Source organism: Enhydra lutris, unplaced genomic scaffold (genome assembly GCF_002288905.1).
Source record: "Enhydra lutris kenyoni isolate GAN:26980312 unplaced genomic scaffold, ASM228890v2 scaffoldscaffold14, whole genome shotgun sequence".
NCBI classification, from domain to species: Eukaryota; Metazoa; Chordata; class Mammalia; order Carnivora; family Mustelidae; genus Enhydra; species Enhydra lutris.
In genome coordinates, this window is record NW_019154098.1 from 1,520,820 (window position 1) to 1,543,093 (window position 22,274).

At 60.0% G+C, this 22,274-nt stretch overlaps 2 protein-coding genes across 2 annotated transcripts; both read left to right on the forward strand.

Moving 5' to 3' along the window:
• Nucleotides 1-6,082: 6,082 nt before the first annotated feature.
• LOC111146457 (lymphocyte antigen 6 family member D) lies at nt 6,083-7,406 on the forward strand. Its single transcript, XM_022502011.1, has 3 exons — nt 6,083-6,134; nt 6,853-6,951; nt 7,162-7,406. Exons 1-3 carry the CDS (start codon nt 6,083-6,085, stop codon nt 7,404-7,406), a joined length of 396 nt encoding a protein of 131 aa, XP_022357719.1.
• An 8,524-nt stretch (nt 7,407-15,930) lies between these two features.
• Nucleotides 15,931-21,872, forward strand: LOC111146825 (Ly6/neurotoxin 1). Its single transcript, XM_022502524.1, has 4 exons — nt 15,931-16,020; nt 17,334-17,490; nt 17,700-17,801; nt 17,992-21,872. The coding sequence occupies exons 2-4, from the start codon at nt 17,439-17,441 to the stop codon at nt 18,186-18,188; spliced, it is 351 nt and encodes a 116-aa protein (XP_022358232.1). The 5' UTR covers nt 15,931-16,020; nt 17,334-17,438; the 3' UTR covers nt 18,189-21,872.
• The last annotated feature ends 402 nt before the right edge of the window (nt 21,873-22,274 follow it).

A 22,274-nucleotide genomic window follows, 5' to 3' on the forward strand; every position in this document is an offset into this window, starting at 1 on the left:
AAAGAAAATGATGTTGAAATTTTAAAAGAAAAAACCTTAAAAAAATCTGGTTGTCCTGGTAAGTGTTTTAGTGGAACTTAAAAGAGCGGCAGAACCCAACAAGGGGCCATTTGCTATTCTCAAGGGACAAGGGACCAATGAGAGGGCTCAGGATTGTCAAAGAAAGGAATTTACACTGCTCTGAGGTACTAGTGGCCAGAGACAGACAGACCAACAGGGCACAAACTCTTAAGGGTTAGGATTAATGATGTCCTCTCAAAGCCACCCCCACCTGATCATACAATCTTAAATAAAAAGAGCGTTTCTGCATGTTGGGTGTTGCAAGACCCAGAGCTGCCCGCCAACCACTTGCAGATGTAAGGCTCTGAGAGCCCCCACCTGGGTTCACTCCACAGTCTTTGAAAATTACTGTGTTCTCTTGTCAGGGACAGGTGTGCATGTACATGAGAAAGGGAAGAGAGGATAGGAGAGAGAGACGTCATGTAAGCTATCTCCTACAGGACACATAGGTGTATGGATGGATGATGGATGGATGGATGGATGGATGGGCGGGTGGATGGATGGATGCATGTATGTATGAATGGATAGAAGATGGATACATGGATGAATGAGTGGATGGATGGATGATGGATGGATGATGGGTGAGTGGATGGATGGATAGAAGATGGATATATGGACGGATGGATGAGTGGATGGATCGATGATGAATGGATATATGGATGGATGAGTGGATGGAGGGGTAGACAGAGAGAAGATGGATGTATGGATGAATGGATGAGTGCATGGGTGGATGATGGATGGATGAATGGATGGACAGATGGATATATGGATGGGTGTTGGATGGATGAGTGGATGGATGGATAGATAGATGGATACAGGGCTGGCTGGCAGCCTGTGGATGGATAGATAGAAGAATGAGTGGATAAGTAACAGATAGATGGGTGGATTACATAGGTTGTTGGTGTTCGCTACCCTGGAACTTATACCCAATGCCATCATGGAGCTCAAGGGTTTAGAGCCACAGGCTCAGGCTACAATAGGAGGAGCACTGAGCAGCACCACAGCAGAGCGGAGAACCTAGGGATAGAACATAAACACACTCTGTCTTTTTCTAGAACCCTAGAGGGAGCTTTCCTCACATGGAGAGAATAAACTCCCTACAGGATACCTGATTCTCAGGTTCTTCTTTTTTTTTTTTTAATTTTATTTTTCCAGTGTTCCAAGATTCATTCTTTATGTACCACCCCCAGTGCTCCATGCAATCTGTGTCCTCCTTAATACCCACCACCTTCCAATCCCCCCACCTCCCTCCCCTCCAAAACCCTCAGTTTGTTTTTCAGAGTCCACAGTCTCTCATGGTTCATCTCCCTCTCCGATTTCCCCCAACTCCCTTCTCTCCATCTCCCCATGTCCTCCGTGTTATTCCTTATGCTCCACAAGTAAGTGAAACCATATGATAATTGACTCTCTCTGCTTGACTTATTTCACTCAGCATAATCTCCTCTGGTCCCGTCCATGTTGACACAAAAGTTGGGTATTCGTCCTTTCTGATGGAGGCATCATACTCCATTGTATATATGGACCACATCTTCCTTATCCATTCATCCGTTGAAGGGCATCTTGGTTCTTTCCACAGTTTGGCGACTGTGGCCATTGCTGCTATGGACATTGGGGTAGAGATGGCCCTTCTTTTCACTACATCTGTATCTTTGGGGTAAATACACAGTAGTGCAATGGCAGGGCCATAGGGAAGCTCTATTTTAAATTTCCTAAGGAACCTCCACACTGTTTTCCAAAGTGGCTGCACCAACTTGCATTCCCACCAACAGCATAAGAGGGTTCCCCTTCCGCCACATCCTCTCCAACACTTGTTGTTTCCTGTCCTGTTGATTTTGGCCATTCTAACTGGTGTCACGTGGTTTGGATTCATGATTCTCAGGTTCTTTGGGTTCTTCAGCTCTGGGATTCCAGGCTCTACAAGCCCACACTGCTAAGAGCCTGTGCCCTTGGAACTCCAAGGTCCCCAGGGTTGCTGGGTTCTGTGGCTTGTGCCCACGACCTTCTGCAGGCTCTCTTCCTCTACTTCACAAAGGAACACAGCCGAGAAACTGATAAGCAGGGTGCATGCCAGACCTCTGCTCATCCTAGGTGCTGGCACTAGGTGCTGGTCTCAAGGTGCTAGTCCTAGGTACTGGTGCTAGGTGCTTGTCCTAAGTGCTGGCGCTAGGTGCTGATGTGGGCAGAGGTCCTGTGGGGCCTCTCTCAGGGGAGTTGGCTGCCAGACCTGAGAACCGGTGTGTCTGCTCCCTGGGTTTGCGCTCTGGCACAGCAGGAGAGGGAGGCCCCGCACTAGTGGCCCAGGGGATGATCTAGACAGGTGGGGCCATGCCAAACCCTGGGAAGCAGGTGAGAGAGACCCATGTCTAGGCCTGTGGCCCTGTGTGTGAGGGCGAGTCTCCCGCACAGGAGGGAGGAGTAGGGAGACCTGGGCATGGGGTAGAGCCCCAGGGCAGCCAGGGACTGAATTGGGGGAGGAGGGCAGGCCCGGCTCTGGTTCCCACGGGCTGGCCGGGTGACCCTGGGCAAGGCCCTGCCCCCTCCACATCATCTGAGGGAGGTCTTGTCAGCGAGTGCAGGTCCGTGAGTGGAGGGACAAGGCAGGCCCTGCCCCAGGGCAGTGTGACCCTGTATCCCCCCATGGCCTGACTCACTGGGTAGTCACCTCAGCCCTGTGGGGAAGAAGGGGTGTGCCAAGCCCGAGGCCCCCCGGCCCAGACCCAGGCCCCAATGGCCTGTCCCTGCTCTACTCTTCAGGAGGCCCCAACCCTTGGACACCCGATCATCCCACTCACATGGGGCCCACTTGTCTGTGCCCCATCTCCCCAGCTCATCTGGGGGTCCTGCGGGCTGGCCCCGTCTCTCCTATCTGTCTCTGTTGGGCCCTGAGTGCGTGGTCCATGGCGGGTACTGCTCAATGACGAGTGAGCGGCGGCCAGGCGCCATGCGTCCCCTTGTGCGGCCGGCCAGCCCTCGTCCATGATGCATCTGGAAACTAAAGAAGCCTTGTCTGCAGACCCCAAGGTGGGGGGCACCTCCAGGGAGGGAAACCGACCTGCCCATCCTAATGCCCACCCTCACCCTCAGCAGGGCCCGGGGACCCCTTAGGCTGCCTTTTCAGAAAGTCTGGAGTGGCCACTGTCTGCCCTGAGCTAGGCGCTTCCCTCTCTGAGCCACTCGCCCCCTTTGTGGAACCCCAGGGACCCCCAGAGCCCGGTGATCGAGGCCTTGATTCCCCTCTCCCACTCCAAGGCTGAGACCCTGGGGAACAGGGGGAAGGGGGGGCAGGGGCGTGAGCAGGAAAGGCACGAGGCAGCAGAGGTCTGGGCTTGTCCTGGCGCCGCTGAATTCAGGAAGCAGGCAGGGCTGAGGGGTGAGGGCGTGAGCACTCCTGTCCCTCCAAGACGTCTTCTAGGCCTTGTTTCTGCTGCTAACAATCCCCGGCGCCATACAGCCCAGCGACCCAGCGGGCCCCGGGGACTGGGTGAGAGGGCTTGCATTCTGGAGAGTGGCAGCTTTCTCCAGAGGATGAGCGAGGACAGGAGGGGAGGCCACGTGACCTGGAACTGTCGGGCTGACACCAGCGGGGTCCCACCAGGACCTCATCTCCTCACCAGTGAAAGGATGTTGGAAGGGGCCAACCTAAGGGGCCATGACGGCTCCTCTCTCCCCTGAGATCTGCCTCCAAGATCAGGGCAGCCAGGCCACCACCTCCAGGAAGCCCTCACTGACTGTACTGTTCCAATGACTCCCCATTCTCCGAGAGCTCCTGCCATGGAAATCGCCCACTCTCTCACACAAGTAAACTGTGTCTGAGGCTGCTGCTGACGGTCCTGCTAGGAAGCCCCTGGACAGGCAGCGCTCATCTTAGTGGGTGGCCCATGCCCTCACCAGCAGCCCTGTCAGAGACAACGGCTGTCTTCCCATGGATCCACCTCTTTTCTGGCAGGTGTCTGTCCCTGCCTGACAGGCGCACGGCCAGTGAAGCCCCAGGTGCCCCATGAGGATGGGACAGGGGTGCAGCGGTCCCCTTGAGCCCGGCAGCCTCATGCCCAAACTTCCACTCCTGGTCTGGACCCCTAGCTCTACCAGGCCCTATAGGAAACCCAATCTCCCAAACCCGTTGTTCTACTAGCTTCTATGCCCCTTGGCCTCAGTGAGTCATCCCTCCCCACCTGTCATTCCCACCCCACCCCCCATGCCAGTCACCACCCTGTCACCGAGCCCTACATCCTGCTTCCTGAGGTCTCTGGGGCGTCCACCTTCCATCTGTCCATAATGGGCTGTGCCTGATGAATTCCAGGCCTCAGAACTTGGGGTGACTTCCTCTCTCTGGCTGAGAGCACAGTTCCCCCATATTACCTGCCTCATCAAAAGAGGCCCCAGCTACCCTACATAAGGCCCCGGGAGCCTGGGACCAGCCCGGGGGACAGGCTCAGACTGCTGATGTGGGCCTGCCCCAGGGGCTCCTGCTGGCATCCCTCCCTGCGCCTCCGGGGTCCTGGAAGGAAATGCTCTGCCAGCCTTGCGCCTCTGGCCAGGTCCCACCAGGGCCAGCAACATCTTTAGGGAGGGCGGCCCGGAGGGTCAGGCAGCACATCCCTGGCCCATTGGCACCATGAGGCAGCCTGTCTCGCCCAGGTGAGGCCCCGCTCAGGAGATGGCTTGTCCAGGGCACGCCGGGAGGAAGGGCCAAGGGCTCCCAGATCTCCCCGGCCTGAGCCCACAGTGGTCCCAAGAGCTATAGGCTGGCTCTGCCCCCTGCCCTCCCTCCAGCCCAGGGCCGCCCTCCTTGCAGCAGGCCCTGCCCCTCCAGTACTTGCAGGGATGGGGCTCCCAGGGCCGAGTTCTGTGCTCTGGCCTGACTCCCCGTCACAGTCAGCGTGGCCTGCCAGGACAGGGTCAGGGGAGGCCTCCGTAGGGGACCTCCCACAACCCAGCAGGGTCTGCCAGGCACAGCCGAGTAGGGGGAGGGGCCGTGGCCAGCCAGCAGACAGGGAAAGCTACAGGGAAGGGAAGACAGTGCCTGCGCTTAGGGGCTGGGTCTTCCCTCCCCACGAGCACTCTGAGAGGGTGACGTTGGGGGGATCTACCCAGCGCCCCACACCCCTGACCTGGAAGAGCTCACTGCCCTTGGGGACCAGAGCAGGAGATGGAGAGGCCTGGTCCCAAAGCCAGATAAAAGCTGCTGGTCCTCCACCGTGCCCGGAGCACAGTGCAGAGTACTGGAGGGCGGCGTCCAAGGCAGGGCTGCTGCAGACACAGGGGCCCTTGGGGTCTCTGGGTCAGTGAACCCTTGAGCCTCTGCCTCCATCCCCACCCCTCCCCCATCAGCTCTGCCCCTGCCCCTCCCCCTGATGCACCTGGTCCGGGGCTCACCTCTCTGTAGGCTCATCCACAGGCTTGCCCAGCTGCCAACCCCGCCCCAGGATGGCTTCCTCCCCTCCTCACTACCCTGAGGTCCTGACATCTCAGCAAGATGCCTTGCTCGCCTGGGGGTCCTTCTCCCAACACTCCGTGGGCCCACCGAGCCGTCCTGAGCCCCAAGCCCAGGAAGCCAGGGCCAGAGCCTACACCTGCCTCGCGTGCCACCTGGGCACAACTCTGGCTCCCCACAGGGCACCTGCCTAGGCTTGCGACTCCGTTGACCTTATCTGAGGGTCGGGGTACAAGGGAGGGAGTAGAAAGTCCGAGACAAAGCAATCTAGGGACGGACGGAGAGTCGGAGAGAGGAGAACAGACAGTGAGCTGCAGAGCCTGCTGAGGCCTCCATCATAGCCTGGAGATGGGGGACGGCAGACCCTTGCCCTGCGGGGGCGAGCAGCCAAGGGGCAGCGGTCCCTCCAGGTGGCAGTGGCAGGGGCAGCCATGCACCAGGCTGGCGGGCGTGGGCCAGCCAGGGTGGGGCAGCTGGAATGTCGCTGCCTGGCTGGGTCCCCACCTTCACCCCTCCCATCAGCACCGGTCCCGGGCTATAAGGCCTCCAAAGAGGAGGGGCCCCCACTGCTCCCAGAGACGCCCCGAGATGAAGACAGCTCTCCTGCTCCTTGCTGTGCTGGCTATGGCTGCCGGGCCAGGTGGGCGAGGGGCTGGGCAGGGGGTGGGGGCAGGCAGCAGGGACCTGAGGGACACACATGGGAAGCTTGCAGTACCCGCCATTAGGCTCCGGGCATCCTGGGCTCCCGGGATGCCAGACTCAGAATTTAAAACAAAATGAACTCAGGTCTTAGCTTAGTGGAATCAGATGTAACATATCACAGAGTCAGAGACTCTTAGAATCGGCCCCCCAGGATCCACACACAGAGAGGGAGAGAGGCGGGGAGCTGTCTTGAGACGCCCACCACCTCCGAGGATGACCAGCGGCCAGTCATCCAGCCCGACTCTGTCCCCAAGGCAACCCGCCTCCCGCAAGCTCAGCGTGGTGGAGCTGAAACCCCCCAGCCCTGACTTAGCCTCAGGTCCTCATGACCCTCATCATGGGGACCACTGGGGACAGGCTCTGGGGTGGGGCCAGCCATGGTGGGCTGCTCTCTGGAAGTGTCAGGGCTCCGGGACGCTCCCGTGGCGAGGTCCCCAGCCCACAGCAGCCACCAGTTCTCTAGACACGCCTGGCTCAGGAGCCTCCTCCCATGGTCCCAGCCATGGAGGACCGTCACCTCCTGGCCCCGGGGGGTGTGTGCAGGATGGGAGCCCCAGCGGGGGCCCCTCAGAGGGGCCAGCGGGTCTCATGCAAGGCTGGCAGAGGGCTGTGGCCAGGCAGTGACCCCAGGCCCCCCTGTGTCCCTCCTCCTCCAGCCCGTGCTCTCCGCTGCCACGTGTGCTCCAGCTCCTCCAACTGCGAGAAAGCCCAGACCTGTGCCGCCAGCGCGCGCTACTGCAGGACCAGGACCAAGGGTGAGCGCGGGGAGCACCAGGCCAGGGCAGGGCTCTGTGTAGGTGCCCTGGGGCTCGCGGGACCGTGGCCTTCTGCAGGAGGATGTCGGTATCGGTGGGTCCCGGGGCCCCAGGGGCCGGGGACTGGGACTTGGGGGCTACAGGGGCCGGGTGCCTGGACTGGGGGATCCAAAGCCGTGGCGCAGCCTGACCGCACCCACCTGTCTGCAGTGGAGCCCCTGCGGGGGAACCTGGTGGAGAAGGACTGCGTGGAGGCGTGCACGCCCATGCACAGCCTGCCCGGCCAGGTGAGCAGCGGGGCGGCCGCCACCCTGTGCTGTCAGGACGACCTGTGCAACTGGAGCCTGCAGAGCAGCGCGCCTGCCCGCACCCTGCGCCCCGGTGCCGGCCTCGGCCTGGCCTTGGCTCTCGGCCTCCTCGCCCTCCTCGCCCTCCTCGTGGGCCCCAGCCTGTGACCTCCCCACTGCGGGGAATCCCATCCCTTTCCCGAGGCCTTCCTGCTCCTCAGCCCCTCCCACTGGCCTTGCGGTGAGGGGAGCCTGGGAATCCCCTGGCTGAGCTGGCCTGCCAGGGTCTGGGGCCCCTCCGCCAGACAGGACGGTGTACGGCCCCGAGCGGCAGGAAGGCAGGAGACAGACGGCAATCGGACCCCTTGTGACTGGACACTCATTCTGTTCGGGTTCTGTTTATTTTTCTATTTGCAGAGGAATAAATGCCTGAAAATCAGCGTAGCTGTGTCCGCGCTATCCGGGGGCTGCAGGGGGTGGGGAGGGGCCATCCGGGCACACAGGCCCCCAGCTGCTGGGGCTTGTCACCCGGGCCCAGTCTTGCCATCGTGCACGAGGACTGAAATGCCACCATCACTCCTCGTCTTCAGAGGAGACATAACTCTCCCCAGGCGCCCTCTGCCAGCCCCAGAAGGGGGAATGCTCCGGGCGGGCGGGGGTTGGCGCTGAGCAAGGGCACAGGCAGGAGGCTTGAGTGCACTTTCTGGCACCCAGCCCAAGTGCCCAGACACAGACACACACACACACACACCCCAAATCCACCCTGGGGAGGTTGGCCAAGGGGGTTGCTGAGCTCACCAGGGATCGGGATCAACCCAAGGCAGGTAAACTTACCTTGGCCCAGCTGCGTGGGTTCAGGGCCCCACTGCCTGGGTTAGGGGCTTGCTGTCTGGATCCGGACAATTTGAACCATTGCATCTGGGAGTTCCCAGAACTGGCCAGGTGTCCAACCAGCAACCTCCCCCCTCCTCGGAGGACCAGAGGCTTCTGGGGGCTTCCTCCACCCCTCGGATAGTCATCACACTCTCAGGCCTCACTGTGGGTCAGACAGAGTCCCAAGTCCAGTGCCGGCAAGGGTGAGTCCTGGCTGCTGGGGGCCCCAGCCGGGTGCAGGGCAGGGAGATGGCAGAGGCGTGGGGCCCCCGGGAGCAGGAGGAGCAGGCGCCATGCGGCCTGAGCGCGGCAGCAGAAGCCTGAGCTGCGGGGCATGGTGCCCGCTCCGCCAACCGCGCCTGTGCTGCCGTCCCAGGAGCCTCACACGGGCGCCACCATCTGACACACCCATGTCCCCGTGTGGCCCACGCCCGGAGGCTGCCCCAGCCCCCACCCCCGTCCACGTCTCCCCATAGCTCTTTCCTCACCACCTGACCACGGTGCTGTTTCATCAAGGTGCCCTTGAGGTACATCGAACAACGCCCTCAAGCGTATGTGGCGATGGGCTTGGACACGTCGTGTGCAGGAGGTCGTCACTACCATCAAGACAATGAGCACAGCCATTCCCCCAAAGCCGCCCGCACCCCTGCCCGTGCCCCCTCCATCCTTCCCTGCGCACCCCACCCCGGGCAACCCCGGGTCTGCTCTGTTCCTGGCCATGTTCTTCACGACCGCTCAGACGGAGACCCCCACACTGCACAGCAGCCCACGTTGTCCAGAACTTGGTAAAATGGAGCTGACGGGATTCAGAGACATAGCCCTGCTCTGGGGCGTCCCGGTCTTCACTCCTGGCCCTGCTGGAGCTCAGCTGTGCGGCCACCATGCAGTGCGGCCACCATGCAGCCCGGCCGCCGTGGGCTGTGGCCCGTCCCTCCATGCATCTGCCGGCTGGCAGCTGGCATGTCCCCGGGCCCGAGCACTCAGAGTGACGCTGCTACAGACACCCACGTGGGGACAGGCTTCCTCTCACTTGGGTAAAGGCCAGGAGGGGGTGCACGGGGCAGAGGATAGAGGGATGCTTCCGGGTTGAGCGGCCACCAAACTGTTCTCCAAAGTGGCTGTTCTCCCCGTGTTCTTTCCGGCAGAGGAAGAAGGTTCCGGTCACTGCACATCCGAGCCTTGCTGTGGTCACTCTTTGACCGTCCTGATTCGGGGGCTGTGGGGTCTCCCTGTGGGTCCTGTTTGCACACCTCTCCTCGATCAATAGAGCATGTCGTGTGTGTTTGCATCTGGGTACCTTCTCTGATAAATTGTTCGACTCCTTTTACTCCCTTGTCTCTTTTGGGTTGTTTGGCTGATGATTATGTATAAAAGCAGTTCCCCCATTGTAGATACAGCTTCTCGGACACAATAACTTGCAAACATGTTCTCTCGACCCGGCTGGTCTTGTCATTTTTATAACATTGTTCTGTGAAGAGTAAAAGTTCCATTTTGATCAAGCCCCGTTTATGGGTTTCTTCTCCTAGGTCTGTGTTTTTAAAGAAGTGTCTGCCATACCCGAGGTCACTAAGATTTCCAATGGTGTCGCTCTTACGTAAGGCCTGTGACCCACTGCGAGCCCACGGATGGGACACACAGACAGACGTCAAGTTTGCTCGCGTCCGGCCTCGCTGGTGGCAACGCTAGTCCTCTCTCCGTTGACATGACTTAGTACCTTTGTCAAAAGTCAGCCGACCATACACATGCGGTCTGTCCTAGGCACTAGCTCTGTCCACTGGGTCTGTACGTCTGTCCTGACCCCTACCATACTACCGTGAGTATCTTAAGACCTAAAATCAAGTCTTGCGAGACCTCTACCCTTTACCTTCTTTCTCAAAATGGTTTTAGCTATTTCAGATCCTTTGCATTTCCATACAAATTTCTGAGTTAGTCTGCTAATTTCTTCAAGAAAAATGCCCTTGGGCTTTGGGCTGGGAATGTGCTGAATCCACAGAAGGTTTCAGGGAGAAGTTAGGTCTCGTTGTGAAGTCTGACCGCGAATATGAGTGCCACAGAGCGTGACGAGCCTCTCCATCTGGTGAAGCCCTTGAAAATGTATGTCAGCACTGTTGCGTGGCTTTCAAAGGGAGCGGGTCTTCCCCGTCTTTCGTCGGTGTCATCCCTAGATACTGCGTGGGACGCTATTTGTCATTCTTTTTTTTTATTTATTTACCAGAGAGCAAGCAAGAGAGAGAGAGCGCGAGAGCACAAGCGGGGCAAGGGGTTGGGGAGGCAAACAGAGGGAGAAGCAGGCTCCTTGCTGAGCAGGGATCCCAATGTGGGACTTGATTCCTGGACTCCAGGATCATGACCTGAGCCAAAGACAGACTGAGCCACCCAGGCGCCCCTGGGATGCTATTTATAAAGCGTCTTTTCAATTTCCAGTGATCAGTTTTTGGTTGTAGGAATATGGACATACAGTCAGCGTCTGCCTGCTGACCTTTGACCACACAACCTTGCTAAAGCAACATAGGTCTAGGACAGCTTTCTTGAGTTGGCTTTTTTTTTTTTTAAATTCCCCAAAATTTTCTATGTGAAGGGTGCTGTCATCCGAAAACCGGGGGCGGTTTCACTTCCCTTCCAGTCTTTGTGTTGATTATGTCTCTGTCCTGCCCCGCTGCACCGCCAGGCTTGCAGCACGCGCCGTGGGAGGCCCGCGCCCTGTCCTTCCAGACCAAACGGAGGAGCTGCAGGGCTTGTGCAGGAGCCTTCATCGGGCTAAGACAGTTCCCCCTGCTCCTGGTTTGCGGAGACCTTGGTTGCTTGGTGGGTGGGTGGGTTGGTTTAATCAGAAACAGACGTGAGATTTTGTGAAAGATTTTTCCCAAATCTATGCAGACGGTCGTCTTGTGGACACGGTGAGTCACACTTGGTCTTCGACGTCAAAGCCGCCTTGGGCCTGGTCACGTTACATTTCCTTTTCTCTATTTTCAGATGCGTTTACTACGCTCTCGTTCCTAACTTCTACAGCTAAGTCCGGGAGAGGCGCAGGCCCGCTGCAGTGCCCTGCAATGTCTGAGTCTGGTTCTGGGTCTCAGAGGGATGGTGGCCTCCCAACTCTTCCAGACTTTTCTTCCAAAGACAGAGGGGTACTCCGTTACGCGTTTCCTGGCCCTAGAACGAAGCCGGCCTGTGTATGTGTAGGGCCTGGCCCGAGTCCTCACACCTATAGGACGTACCGCTGTAATGTTGTCGCGACCTGTCCGCATGTCCCCTTTCTCACCCCTGCTTTGCGTTGGTCTCATCTCATCTCTGTTTGATCCATCTACACGGAGGTTCAAGAATCACACCGATGTTCTCAAAGAGTCAGCTTTTCGGTTTGGCTGATTGTTGTTTTTCTTCCGCTTTTTCACAGATTTTTCTCTTTTTTGGCTCTTATTTCTATTATTCCCTTTCTCTTGCTTCCTTGGGCTTTGCTATGCTCTTGTTCTAGTCTCACTGTGTTGAGAGCTTTCTGGTTTTCTACCGTGAGCTGCAAGGACGCTCCCCGTCCCAACACTGCTTCCGCTGTGCCCAAGGACCTCCCTGGGTTGCGTTCACTTTCCGTGGCCTGGAAATTCTTTCTTATTTCCTGGCAAAGTTCTCCTCTGGCCTGGCAGTTACCTAGAACGCGGTGCTCAGTGTCGAAATACCTGGGCGCTCCCACACATACTTGTCTCTTGCTTGTATCTGATTCCATGCTGTCCGAGGAAACCACTCATCTGATTCCAGTCCTTGTGAGTGTACTGGGATTTGTCCTATGGCCCCAGAGCACAGGCGGTCCTGGGAAATACTCTGTCCCCCTGCCCGCCGGGCACAGGGCTCCCTGCCCACGCAGCGGGCGGCTGTGCTGCTAAGGTCCTCTCTGCCCTCCCTGGGTTTGCGCATTTCTGCTCTCGGATCCTGAGGGTGGAGGGCGGAGGAATCACACTCTGACTGTGCGTGTGATTTTCTTCCTCTCTGTTCTGCCAGGCCCCTGCGCTGGTGTGTTCTGAAGCACAGCGGTCAGGTACGGGAACTTTTAGAGTCGTTCTGTGCCTTTCTAAGCCAATCCCTTCGCACTTAAGAGTGTCCCCCGTCCTCGCTGGCTGAATCCTCAGCTCCGGGCGCACTTTGTCTGCTGGGACTGCGCCCGCCCGTGCTTTCCCGTCGCGGTGTGGACGTGGATCTCTGTCCTGCGCGCTCAGCGGGAGCGGAGGGCGCCTGAGGACCGCACCGGAGGCTCTGCCCCTGCTTCTCTCCGGGCGTCCGGGCCACCGAGCGGGGTTTCGGGTGCAGAGTCTGTTCTCCGGCCCTTGTCTTCTCCTTGGCACCCGAGCTGCCCCGCCAGCCTTCTCTATGACTCACAGATTAATTTTTTCTGATTCCGTTTAATCCCCTTTGCTGCGTTCTCAGGCGGAGCTCTCCGATTCCGCTTTCCGTTCCTTCTCTGCGCGCGCGCTTGCTCTGGTGTTTGTCCGTCTTCAGCCGACGCCTTCGGGCTCCGGAGCGCACACAGCGCTGCGCTTCCCTCCCGTCCGCACCGCGTGGCCGCGACCGTCGCGCGACTCCTAAACCTGCCGAGCAGCTCCTCACGGAGCGGAACCGCCTCTGCTCCAAGCGGCCACTTACCTCCGAATTCCAAAGTAAGAAAAAAAGGGCGGGCGGGCGTCCCACGCCCCCTCCACGCCCCCTCCACGCCCTCCACACCCCCTTCCACGCCCCTCCCGCCTCTCCACGCCCCCTCCACGCCCCCTCCACGCCCTCCACGCTGCCCTTGGGGAGGGCTTCGCTGGCACTGCCCGCTGCACTTGCAGACTCCACCGCTGGGTTCTGGGGTTCCTGACATTCCCTCTGTCTCTGCCACTAGCTCACCGGGCAGCTGTGCCCCCGCGCTCTCCGGAGCTGTCCCGAGGTTTCCTCGCTGTCGCTGCTTCTCCACACCTGCCTCCAGACGTGCTCGGCCTGGTTTTCTTCATATTTCTTGTACTTTGTGTTCATTGAATTTCTGGGTTCCATGGATTTATAGTTCTCAACAAATTCGGGAAAATGTGGCCATTATTTCTTGGAAACATTTTTTCTCTTCCTCGCCTCTCCTTCTGGGACTCCGGTGACGCACACGGGGCCACTGGAAGCTGCGGCCAGGCTGTCCCTGCTCATTCTGTTTCCTGGCAGCCTCTGCCTGGTGCTTTACCCTCAAGCCTCTGATCTTTGACCCGCAGACTCCAGTGGGCCGTTAATTACCCCCCAGCACGTTTTTCATCACAGACCCATTTTTCATCTTTAGAAATTCAGTTTGTACTTTTTTATTTCCCACAGCTCCCCGACACAGTCATGCTCCCCTCTGTCTGCTTGAGTATGGGAAATATGGTGTCTGGTTTTTGGTTTTGTTTTTTTTTTTTTTTAAGATTTTATTTATTTGACAGAGAGAGACACAGGGAAGGAACACAAGTAGTGGGAGAAGGAGAGGGAGAAGCAGGCTCCCCGCTGAGCAGGGAGCCCTCCATGGGGCTTCATCCTGGGACCCCAGGGATCATGACCTGAGCCAAAGGCAGATGCTCAACAACTATGGTGTCTGTTTTAATGTGCACGCTCAGTAACACTACTGGCTGTGTCATTTGTGGGTCTGTTTCTAATGATTTTTTTCTCCCCACCATGGGTCTCATCTTTCCTGCTTCTTCCCATGCCTGATGGTGTTTTCACCACCATTAAATGCCAGGCACTTAATTTGATGTTACATTGTGGAACGCTGGCTTATTTTCTCTTTTGAGCTTTGTCTTAGGATGCAATGAAGTTACTTGGAGACGACTGGACCCTTTCAAGGCTTCGTTAGGTGGGACCAGATGTGATCTGTGATCCAGGCGAGTAGTGCCCACGATTAAGACGATTTCCTTCTGAGCACTCCGCCTGGTGACCCCATATTTTAAGATTTCTGGTCCCAGCTCACACAGGTGAACCCCCAGCCCCGTGTGACTCTGGGGACTGTTTTGCTGCCCCTTGTCAACAGCCCCCTCTGCTCACCTCCTCTCTCTTGAGCAGCCCTCCTCAACCTGAGCTCTGCCCTGTGAATCCCAGCTGCCCTGGCACTTGTCTCCTCCCTCAGGGAGAGCACGCAGGCTCTGCTCGGTCCCCCCGAGGTAAAGCCTGCTGTCCCTTCTGCGAAGTCCTTCCTCCAGAGTCCCAGACTCTGCTGGCCTGTCATGCAATGTCCAAAAAACACTGCTTCATTTATTCTCCCTTTTTTGGTTGCTTAAGGCAAGGCAGTAAACCCAGTTCTCATTAATGCACATAGCCTGATGCTGAAGCCGGTGGTGTGCTCTGGTTTTGACCCATGTGTTTATTCTCTGCCCTGTTAGAGTGTGAACTTCATGAGGATGAGATATTTGGGGTACATGGGACGGACATCTCAGTGGCCACTGGCAAACAGGGTGACCAACCATTCCAGTCTGCCCACAGAGATTGCCTCCATGGGTCTGGAGGCTCAGTGCCTAGGGGCCCCCAAACAATTCACCTCCTTTCAAGACAAAACAAAAACAAAAAACAAAACAAAACAAAAAAAAAAAAAAAAAACCCTTATATGTAGTCAAATGGAATGTTGTGTTTTTGCATCAGAAAAAAAAATGAAAAATTTAGGGCCCATGAAAATCTTAAATTTCACTTAAAACAGAACAAAAGCTAAATGTTGAAGTGAAGTTATATAAGTAAAAACCAGTTATTTAATATTGATACTATGGTTGGAGGGGGGCCCTGAAGTAATGGGATTCAAGTTCAAGGCTTGCCGTTCCGCTTTGCTAGACTGGACCAGGGACCGTTGCGGGGACTGAAGCCCGGAAATGCTCGGTAAAATGCAGAAGTCACTCAGCAGCTAAGGCAGGGCCAGGTGGGGACCCAGGCAGGCTGAACAGGGAGCCGGGTCCAGGGGTCACTGAGCCCTGGAACAGATCCATGCAGCACCTCTGCTGAACCGGGCTCGAGGACTAGGTCCTGGGTGGTGGCATGGAGGAGGGGTCAAAGTGCACCTGGCAGCAGCAGGGGTAGACTGGGAGAGCCCGAAGCTTCAGCCGGGTCGCTGCGGCCAGACCCCGTGGGGGTAGCTCCTGAACGGTGCACGTGCATCTGAGGATCGCGTGGGTATCCCTGTCCTGCCGCACTCCGCGGTGCGGGAGTTGCGCTACGCTGGGGCTGAGGTTTGAATCCCCGTGGGCGGCGGGCGGGCTGAAGCGAGATGGGAGGGGCGTTGGGGTGGAGCCTGGGCCGACCTGGGGCGGGGGCGGAGACAGCGGAGCCGGGGCGGGGCTGAGACTGGGCGGAGCTGAGGCGTGACCGACAAGTAACGGAGCCGGGGGCGGAGCTGGGGGCGAGGCGGAGACTGGGCGGAGCTGGGGGCGTGGTGAAGATAAACGCGAGTCGGGGGCGGATCTGGGGCGAGGATTGGGCCGAGCTGGGAAGGGGGTGGAGCCGGAGCAGGACCAAGACTGGGCAGGGGGGCGGGGCCGAAGCTAAATAGGGCCAGGGACGGAGCTGGGGAGGGGGCGGGGCTGGGGCGGGGCTGAGGCGGACTGGAGCCCGAGGGCGGAGCCTGGGAAGACTTGGGGAGGGGCGGGGCCGGGGCGGGGCTGAGATTGACCGGAGCCGGGGCGGGGGGGCGTGGGGGGGGCGGAGACTGGGAAGAGCTGGGAAAGGGTGGGCCCGGGGCGGGCCGGGGCCGGGGCGGGCCCAAAGCCGGCCGGGGGCGGGCCGGGGCGGACAGGGGCGGGGCCTCCGGCGGAGAGCTCACGCGCTGCGGTTGGCTTCCAGCCGCACAGGCAGCGGAGGGGCACTGCCTGGTGGTCGCCGCGGGGCGCTCGGACCATCCTGCTGTCAGACCCGGGCCTCTGCGAGCGGCCGCGGGGGAGTCCCGGGCGCAGCGGAGGTACGGTGTACTGAAGGTCACGGTTGAGGTCACCCGAAACCTTCCCCCTCTGCTGGGGACCTCAGTCTTCGGGGCGGAGCTCTCCGGGAGGGGCGGAAAGCGCTGGAGCCGCGGCTCGGCCTCGCTCAGGCCTCGGGCGTCCTGAAGCGGCTCTTGGGAAACGGGGCCTGAAGAAGTGCGGGTTTGATGTGCTGGGGAGGGCGGAGTCTAAGCTAGTCTGCTGGGGTGGGGACGCTGCGCACCCCCACCAGTCCCGAATGTCCCCGCAGGGCGGAGGGGAGTCCTAGTCCAAATTCCGCACCCCACCCCCGCCCCACCTCTCACCGGAGACTGGATCTCTCCATCCCAAACACCGTAGGGGAACTGGGAGGTTAGTTCTCCTGCTGTTTGCCCAGTGCCCCTCCGCCTGGTCCGAGCTCAGCACTGCGCGGAGCTGCGGCTGTGGCCAAGGACGCAGACCTGGAAGGCCCAAGTAGGGCGGGGCTCTGGAGGTCTTCCTGGGAGCGCAGCCCCCCGCCTGGGCCCTGAAAGGAGCAGAAGTGGAGACCCACTCAGGGATATCCCAGTGACGTGATTTTGGAATATAGATGAGGTTTGGTGGAGTGGGGTCTGGAACCGATGGCCAAAAGAGAATTCTTGAGAGGTCTTTGGTGCAAATTGGTGGTTTTATTAAAGCCCAGGGATGGGACCTGTGGGCAGAAAGAGCTGCACTGGGGTCCTGAGGAGGAAATGACTATGTACCATGGGGTTGGGGGAGGTATGGAGAAAGGGAGTTTTTCAAAAGACCTTTTACATGCTCAAGAGGACCTTCAGGGACCTGGAGGCCTCGCCATTGTCCAGGTTATTTCCCCGTAGCAAAGCAGTAACATTAAGACAGTTGGGAGCTTCCGGGAAGAACATCACATGTCCCTCCAGGAGTGGGCGGCAGTGGGGGGAGGGGGGCTGCAGGTGTCGCCTTCTGCTCCCTCATCACTAGGAGCAAAGGGGAGGGGAAGTGATGAGGAGAGACCCAGCCCTGGGGCCCAGTCCTGCACTCAGGGCCCTAGGTGACGGGGGCGGGGAGGGGGGCAGCGTGTCAGGCTCCCACGGGGCCCTGCATGGACCGCCCCTCCGAGTCTGCGCCACAGGCCTCCTGTCTTGCAGATGCCTGCCTCACCCCTTGGAATGTCCCCCACCCTGCTCCCTTCTCATCTCTTTTCATGTTCCTTTCTTCAGGAAGCCTGACACTCTGGGTAGGGTGGCCCTTCGGCACAGGTCCCCTGGGGCCTCTCAGTCCTCCTGGTGACCACCCATCTTTGTCTCCCTCTGTGCAGCGCTGCAGTGCCTTGAGGCAACCAGGAGCCCCGGACGGCAGGGGTCGTCTGAGCCCTCTGTGCCCTGCCCAGCCCACCACGCCCTCTCTCCTCTCACCTCCAGCCATGACAGCCCTCCTCACCCTGTTCCTGGCAGCCCTGGTGGGCCTCCCTCTAGGTAAGACAGTTGGAGAACAGAGCGATGGACAGACCCCTGTTCGGGGGGTGGGGGGAGAACAGGTGGGCCAGAAATGGGGAGGGAGGCCGGAAGGCCTAACCACCTCCGTCCAGCTGTTCTGCCCTGAGGAAGGTAACAGGGCCTGGGGTCTGACTGGCTGGAGGAGGGGCCTCTCCAATCCAGCTCCCACCCCACGCCCCGGCCCCCAGCCCAGGCTCTGGACTGCCACGTGTGCGCCTACAATGGAGAGAACTGCTTCAACCCCATGCGTTGCCCAGCCATGGTCACCTACTGCATGACCACGCGCACTTGTGAGTCCGCGGGTGTCCCCTGCTGCCCTTCCTGGGGAGGGGGTGTGAGGGCTGTCCTCCCCTGCCCCAGGCAGTGTGGGACCCAGAGGAGGGAGGCTCCCTGCTGCCCTCGGATTCTGGGAGCACCTGGCTGGGGGAGACCCGGCCAGGATGGACCAACCCCGGGCCCTCGCCTGCCTCCCCTCTGCAGACTACAGCCCGACCAGGATGAAGGTCAGCAAGTCCTGCGTGCCCAGCTGCTTTGAGACAGTGTATGACGGCTACTCCAAACACGCCTCCACCACTGCCTGCTGCCAGTACGACCTCTGTAACAGCGCCGGCCTCGCCGTGCCTGGGGCCCTGGCCCTGGCGCCCGTTCTCCTGGCTACCCTCTGGGGTCTGCTCTAAACCCCGCCCCCCAGGACCCACTCCAGGACAAAGTCCTGAGAGGCTCAGCCTTTCCCTTTCACCCCGCACACCCCACCCACCTGCTGCACCCCACCCCTACCCAGCTACACCCAGCACTGCCTGCTAGAGGGACTCCCTCGCCTGCCTGCCACCCTGGGACTCACTGGGCCTCGCTCCCAGACCACGACCTTCTGTTCTTGAAAGGTCGATGTGGGCCCAGCCCTCCCAGAGGAGCCTGGCAAAGTGTGCTGCTTAGCTGGGGTCCTCTGCTGGCTGAGGAACACTGATCTGAAGGGAGACTTGGCCCACCTTCCTGGCAGCTCTGGGAGCAAGGCCCCACCCCAGTCCACCCAGGAAGTGTGGGGAGCCGTGAGGGGAAAGTGGGGACCCAGGATGGGTGAGGGACCATCCTGGGAAAAAGGGCTTTCTGGGGCACCAGGAGGGCTATCTCTGTGCCTCTGACTGAGTCCGGGAGCTGCCCCGGGGAGCTGTGGCATAGAGGCCCGAGGGAGGCAGGCCTTTGTCCCCATCTGCTGTCCCAGGTAGGAGTGCCAGGAACATCCTGGCAGCCCTTGGCTGGGGGTTGGGGGTGGACTCAACCTAAAGAGAACCCTGAGCGCCTCCCCCGCCCCCAGAAACCTGGTAAGGGAGTCTTCCCCTTTTGACTTTTCCCCTTCCCCACCCTGGCCTGAGGCTGGCAGGCACTTGGGGGAGGGGCAGGCGGGCGGCTATATTTGGTGAAGCCCAGAGCTGACCCCAGGACTATTTTCAGCATGGGGGAAAGCAAGCTGGGGGGGGGGGGGTGCCAAACAGCCTGGTCTTCAGCCCTAGTGTGCCCCTTAACGGAGGGGGGCGAGCCGCAGTGGGCGTCTGGGTCAGCCGGGGCGGAGATCCTGGGAGTCCGTCCAGGACAGAGGCTGGGAGAGGCAGGGTCCGGGATGCCAATGACCCAGCTCCCTTCGGACATGTGCCCCGAGATTTCCTGTGCACCCCGATCCCAACAACCTGTTGACACCCACTTCCAGCGCGCCCCCCTCTGCTCTGGCCTGCAGGCCTGGCTGTACAAGGGCCGGCTGACCTGGCCTTGGTCCCAAAGCCTGAGGGTCTCACAAGGACCCTCCAGCCTCTGACTGGGAGAGAGGGGTCCACCCAAGGCTGAAGAGCTCTCTCCTTGATTTGAAGAGTGGCGTGTTGGTGCCCCCAAGCCGGCGGGGCATTGGGACCCCCAAGAGCCCAAGAATTGGCATTATTTAAAGGGTGCCCAGCCTAGGTGAACCCCATCTCTGTCCTGGTTTGGGAAACAAGAGTCCGCCCAGCATGGACCATCCTGGGTAAGGGTGGCCTGGGAAACGCGTCTTCCTGCCAGTGGGGCCAGACTGCGCACATGTCCTCATGCCCCAGGGCAGACAGGGCTTGAGGCCTTACCTGACCAGTGTCCCCAGCTCCGTTGTCCGTAGAGGAGCCTAGGAGCCCCTTCAAGCTGTCTGGGCCTAAGTTGGCAGGACAGTGGCAAATGCTTATATGGTGGGATTGTCCCTGGAACTCAGGAGCCCATGGCCCGAGAGCATGGCTCTCATGGTGGGGGTGGGGGGAGCTGGACAGTCTGGCTCTCATGGGGGGCGGGGGGGGAGGCTGGACAGTCTGCCCGGAGAGTTTCACCCAGGTCCTTCTGGAACTCGAGGGACTGGGAGAGCCTCGGGCGGGGTCCTCAGGCTTGCCTGGCTGCTTGGACCTCCCAGAACGTCTGGGAAGATAGGCCTCATCCTGGGCCGGAAGGCGCTGCACTCAGGGAGCGCCTGGTCAAGAGCTCAGTCTCCACGGAGACCTGGGTGTCTCTGTCCTCCACAGCCCAATCCCGTGTGAGCGCTCCCTGGCGGAGGCTGGGAGCAAGCCAGACCCCAGCCGCGAGCTCCCAAAGGTCCAGCAGGACCCCCCAGGAGTGATCAGCCTCAGGGAAGTGACCCAGCTCGCTCACAGAGCTGGCTGGAAGGCCGGCACAGGCCTCTGGCTGCGGAAGCCTGCTAGGAGGAAGGGTGGACGTGGGCCTGTAGCCCCAGCCGCCCTCGGCCTCCTGACTCAGTGGGAGAGGCTTGGAAGCAGTTGTTAGCTTGTGTAAGACTCGTCCCGGGTCAGCGGCATCCTAGGCCACAGCTGGGAGGAGCACAGGGTCAGTCCCCCCTCCCCTCAGTGGGTGATGACCTTAGAGACCTGCCTGGCCACCTTGGGGTTCTGGGGTCCCCGAGAGCAGGGAGCCGGGCTTGCCGCAGTATGGGGGTGCTTATACCTGCCTTCTGTCCCCATCTGCCCATCCTCCGCTGTGACCCAATCCAAGCCCAAGACCCAGAACATTGCACCCGGCCCGCAGGACCAAGCCCCCCCCCACACACTCCCACAGCCCCCTGGCTGGGTGGGCTGTCCCCAGAACCCAGCACGGAGCCCTTGGCAGGCCCTCAGCTGATATGGGACCCGGACCCTAGTGGGAAGCCCGTGACACTGAACTCGAAGGGCAGTGCCGGTGGGGACCACACTGACAAGGACGGGAGCTGACCTCCGTCTGGCTTCCCTGTGCCCCGGCCACCTGCACTCCACGACCACCCTGCGAGGAGCAAGCCATTCCCACGCCCCCTTCACAGGTGAGGTACAAATCTGGACGGGGTGCCCAGCCGCCACACCCCTGCCCCGCTGAGCAGTATTCTCCCACCGGCTAGGAGGCTGCACCCCCGAGCCTGGGGTGGGGACACCAAGGAGGGGTTTTATAAACTGAAAACAAACTGCGCCCGGGAAATGCAAGAGCTTAGGGTCAGGAGAACTCTAGAAGGAGAAGAGTGGAACCAGAGACTTGAGGAGCCTTGGGGCCCCAGGCAGGTGTCCAGCCCTGTGTCTGTCCCAGTCTGGCTCGAGTTGCCAGGATGCCCGCAGGCAGTGGGCGTGTCCTCTGTGGGGAGGGGTCCCTCCAACAGAAGTGCGTACCCCCTGGATGGGAATAGAGGTGCTCCTCGAAGCTCCCTGTGGCGTCTCAAGTCTGGAAGCAGCCCAGAGGTCTCAGTGCCGCCTGCCATGGGTCCCCTCGGAGCACAGCTGAGCAGCCGGAACTTCGGGCGCTGACCTTGGGGGCACCCTCCAAAGCGCCCGCCCCACTGCTGGGAGGGGAGGGGGAGGGCGCATCCACCACCCCATCTCCCTTTGCAGCAGCTGATTTGTTAAATACCCATCTTACCGCTGAAAAGGGTGCAAAGAAATGGGGACGCCTCCTTCTTTCTTCTACCCCCCTCCCGTGAGTTTTGTTGAGTCCTACAACTCGGGGTGCCTGGAGGTCCTCACCCACGTCTCTGAGCCTCAGCTGTCTCATTGGTAAAATGGGACTGGTGGGTCCCCCCAAGCCGAGCCTCGGGAGCATGGCCGAGGCTGTGGGTGAACGTGCCCGGCCCCAGGCCTAGCACACAGGAGGCTTCAGACAGACGGATGGACGGGTGGCCCCTCTTCCCTTCGTGCCACGTGCGAGGGCTGGGCCCTTCCAGGGCTATGCCGCACCCTGGCAGCTAATGCTAAGCCCCGTAGCCCTGACCCTGACCTTGATCGGCATGAGAACCCGCCTTCGGGCCAGGGCTCCCTCCTTTGCTCACACAATGCACTTCAGGGAGGCCCCGTCAGTGTCTCGAGTGTGAATAAATGGGTAAATACATACGTCCACCCATCTCTCTGTTCTCAGCGGCCGCCGCGGCCGGCGCCAGCTCCCCTCCCTGGCCTCGTACGGCTGGTCATGCCGGCTCTGTGGGTCCCAGACTCCAATTCGCCCTGGTTCATCCTGTCGCCCTTGGAGCCAGGGCTGGCATGGGACAAGGGGACGACCCATGGGAGGGGAGCGGGCACGAGAAGCCAAGGACCCGGGGCTCCAGGGAAAAGTGACAGGCCCACCAATTCACCCGGCCTCCCTCTGAGAGGAGTCCCTAGAGGGGGCTGGGGGGACCCCAGGAACCCACCTACCACCCCTGCTTTCAAGCTCTTCCCCTGGGAGCAGGGTCTGAATCCACCCAGCTCCCAGCCGGAAGGAGCCCACCAGATAGAGTGGTGGACAGAAGCCACTCA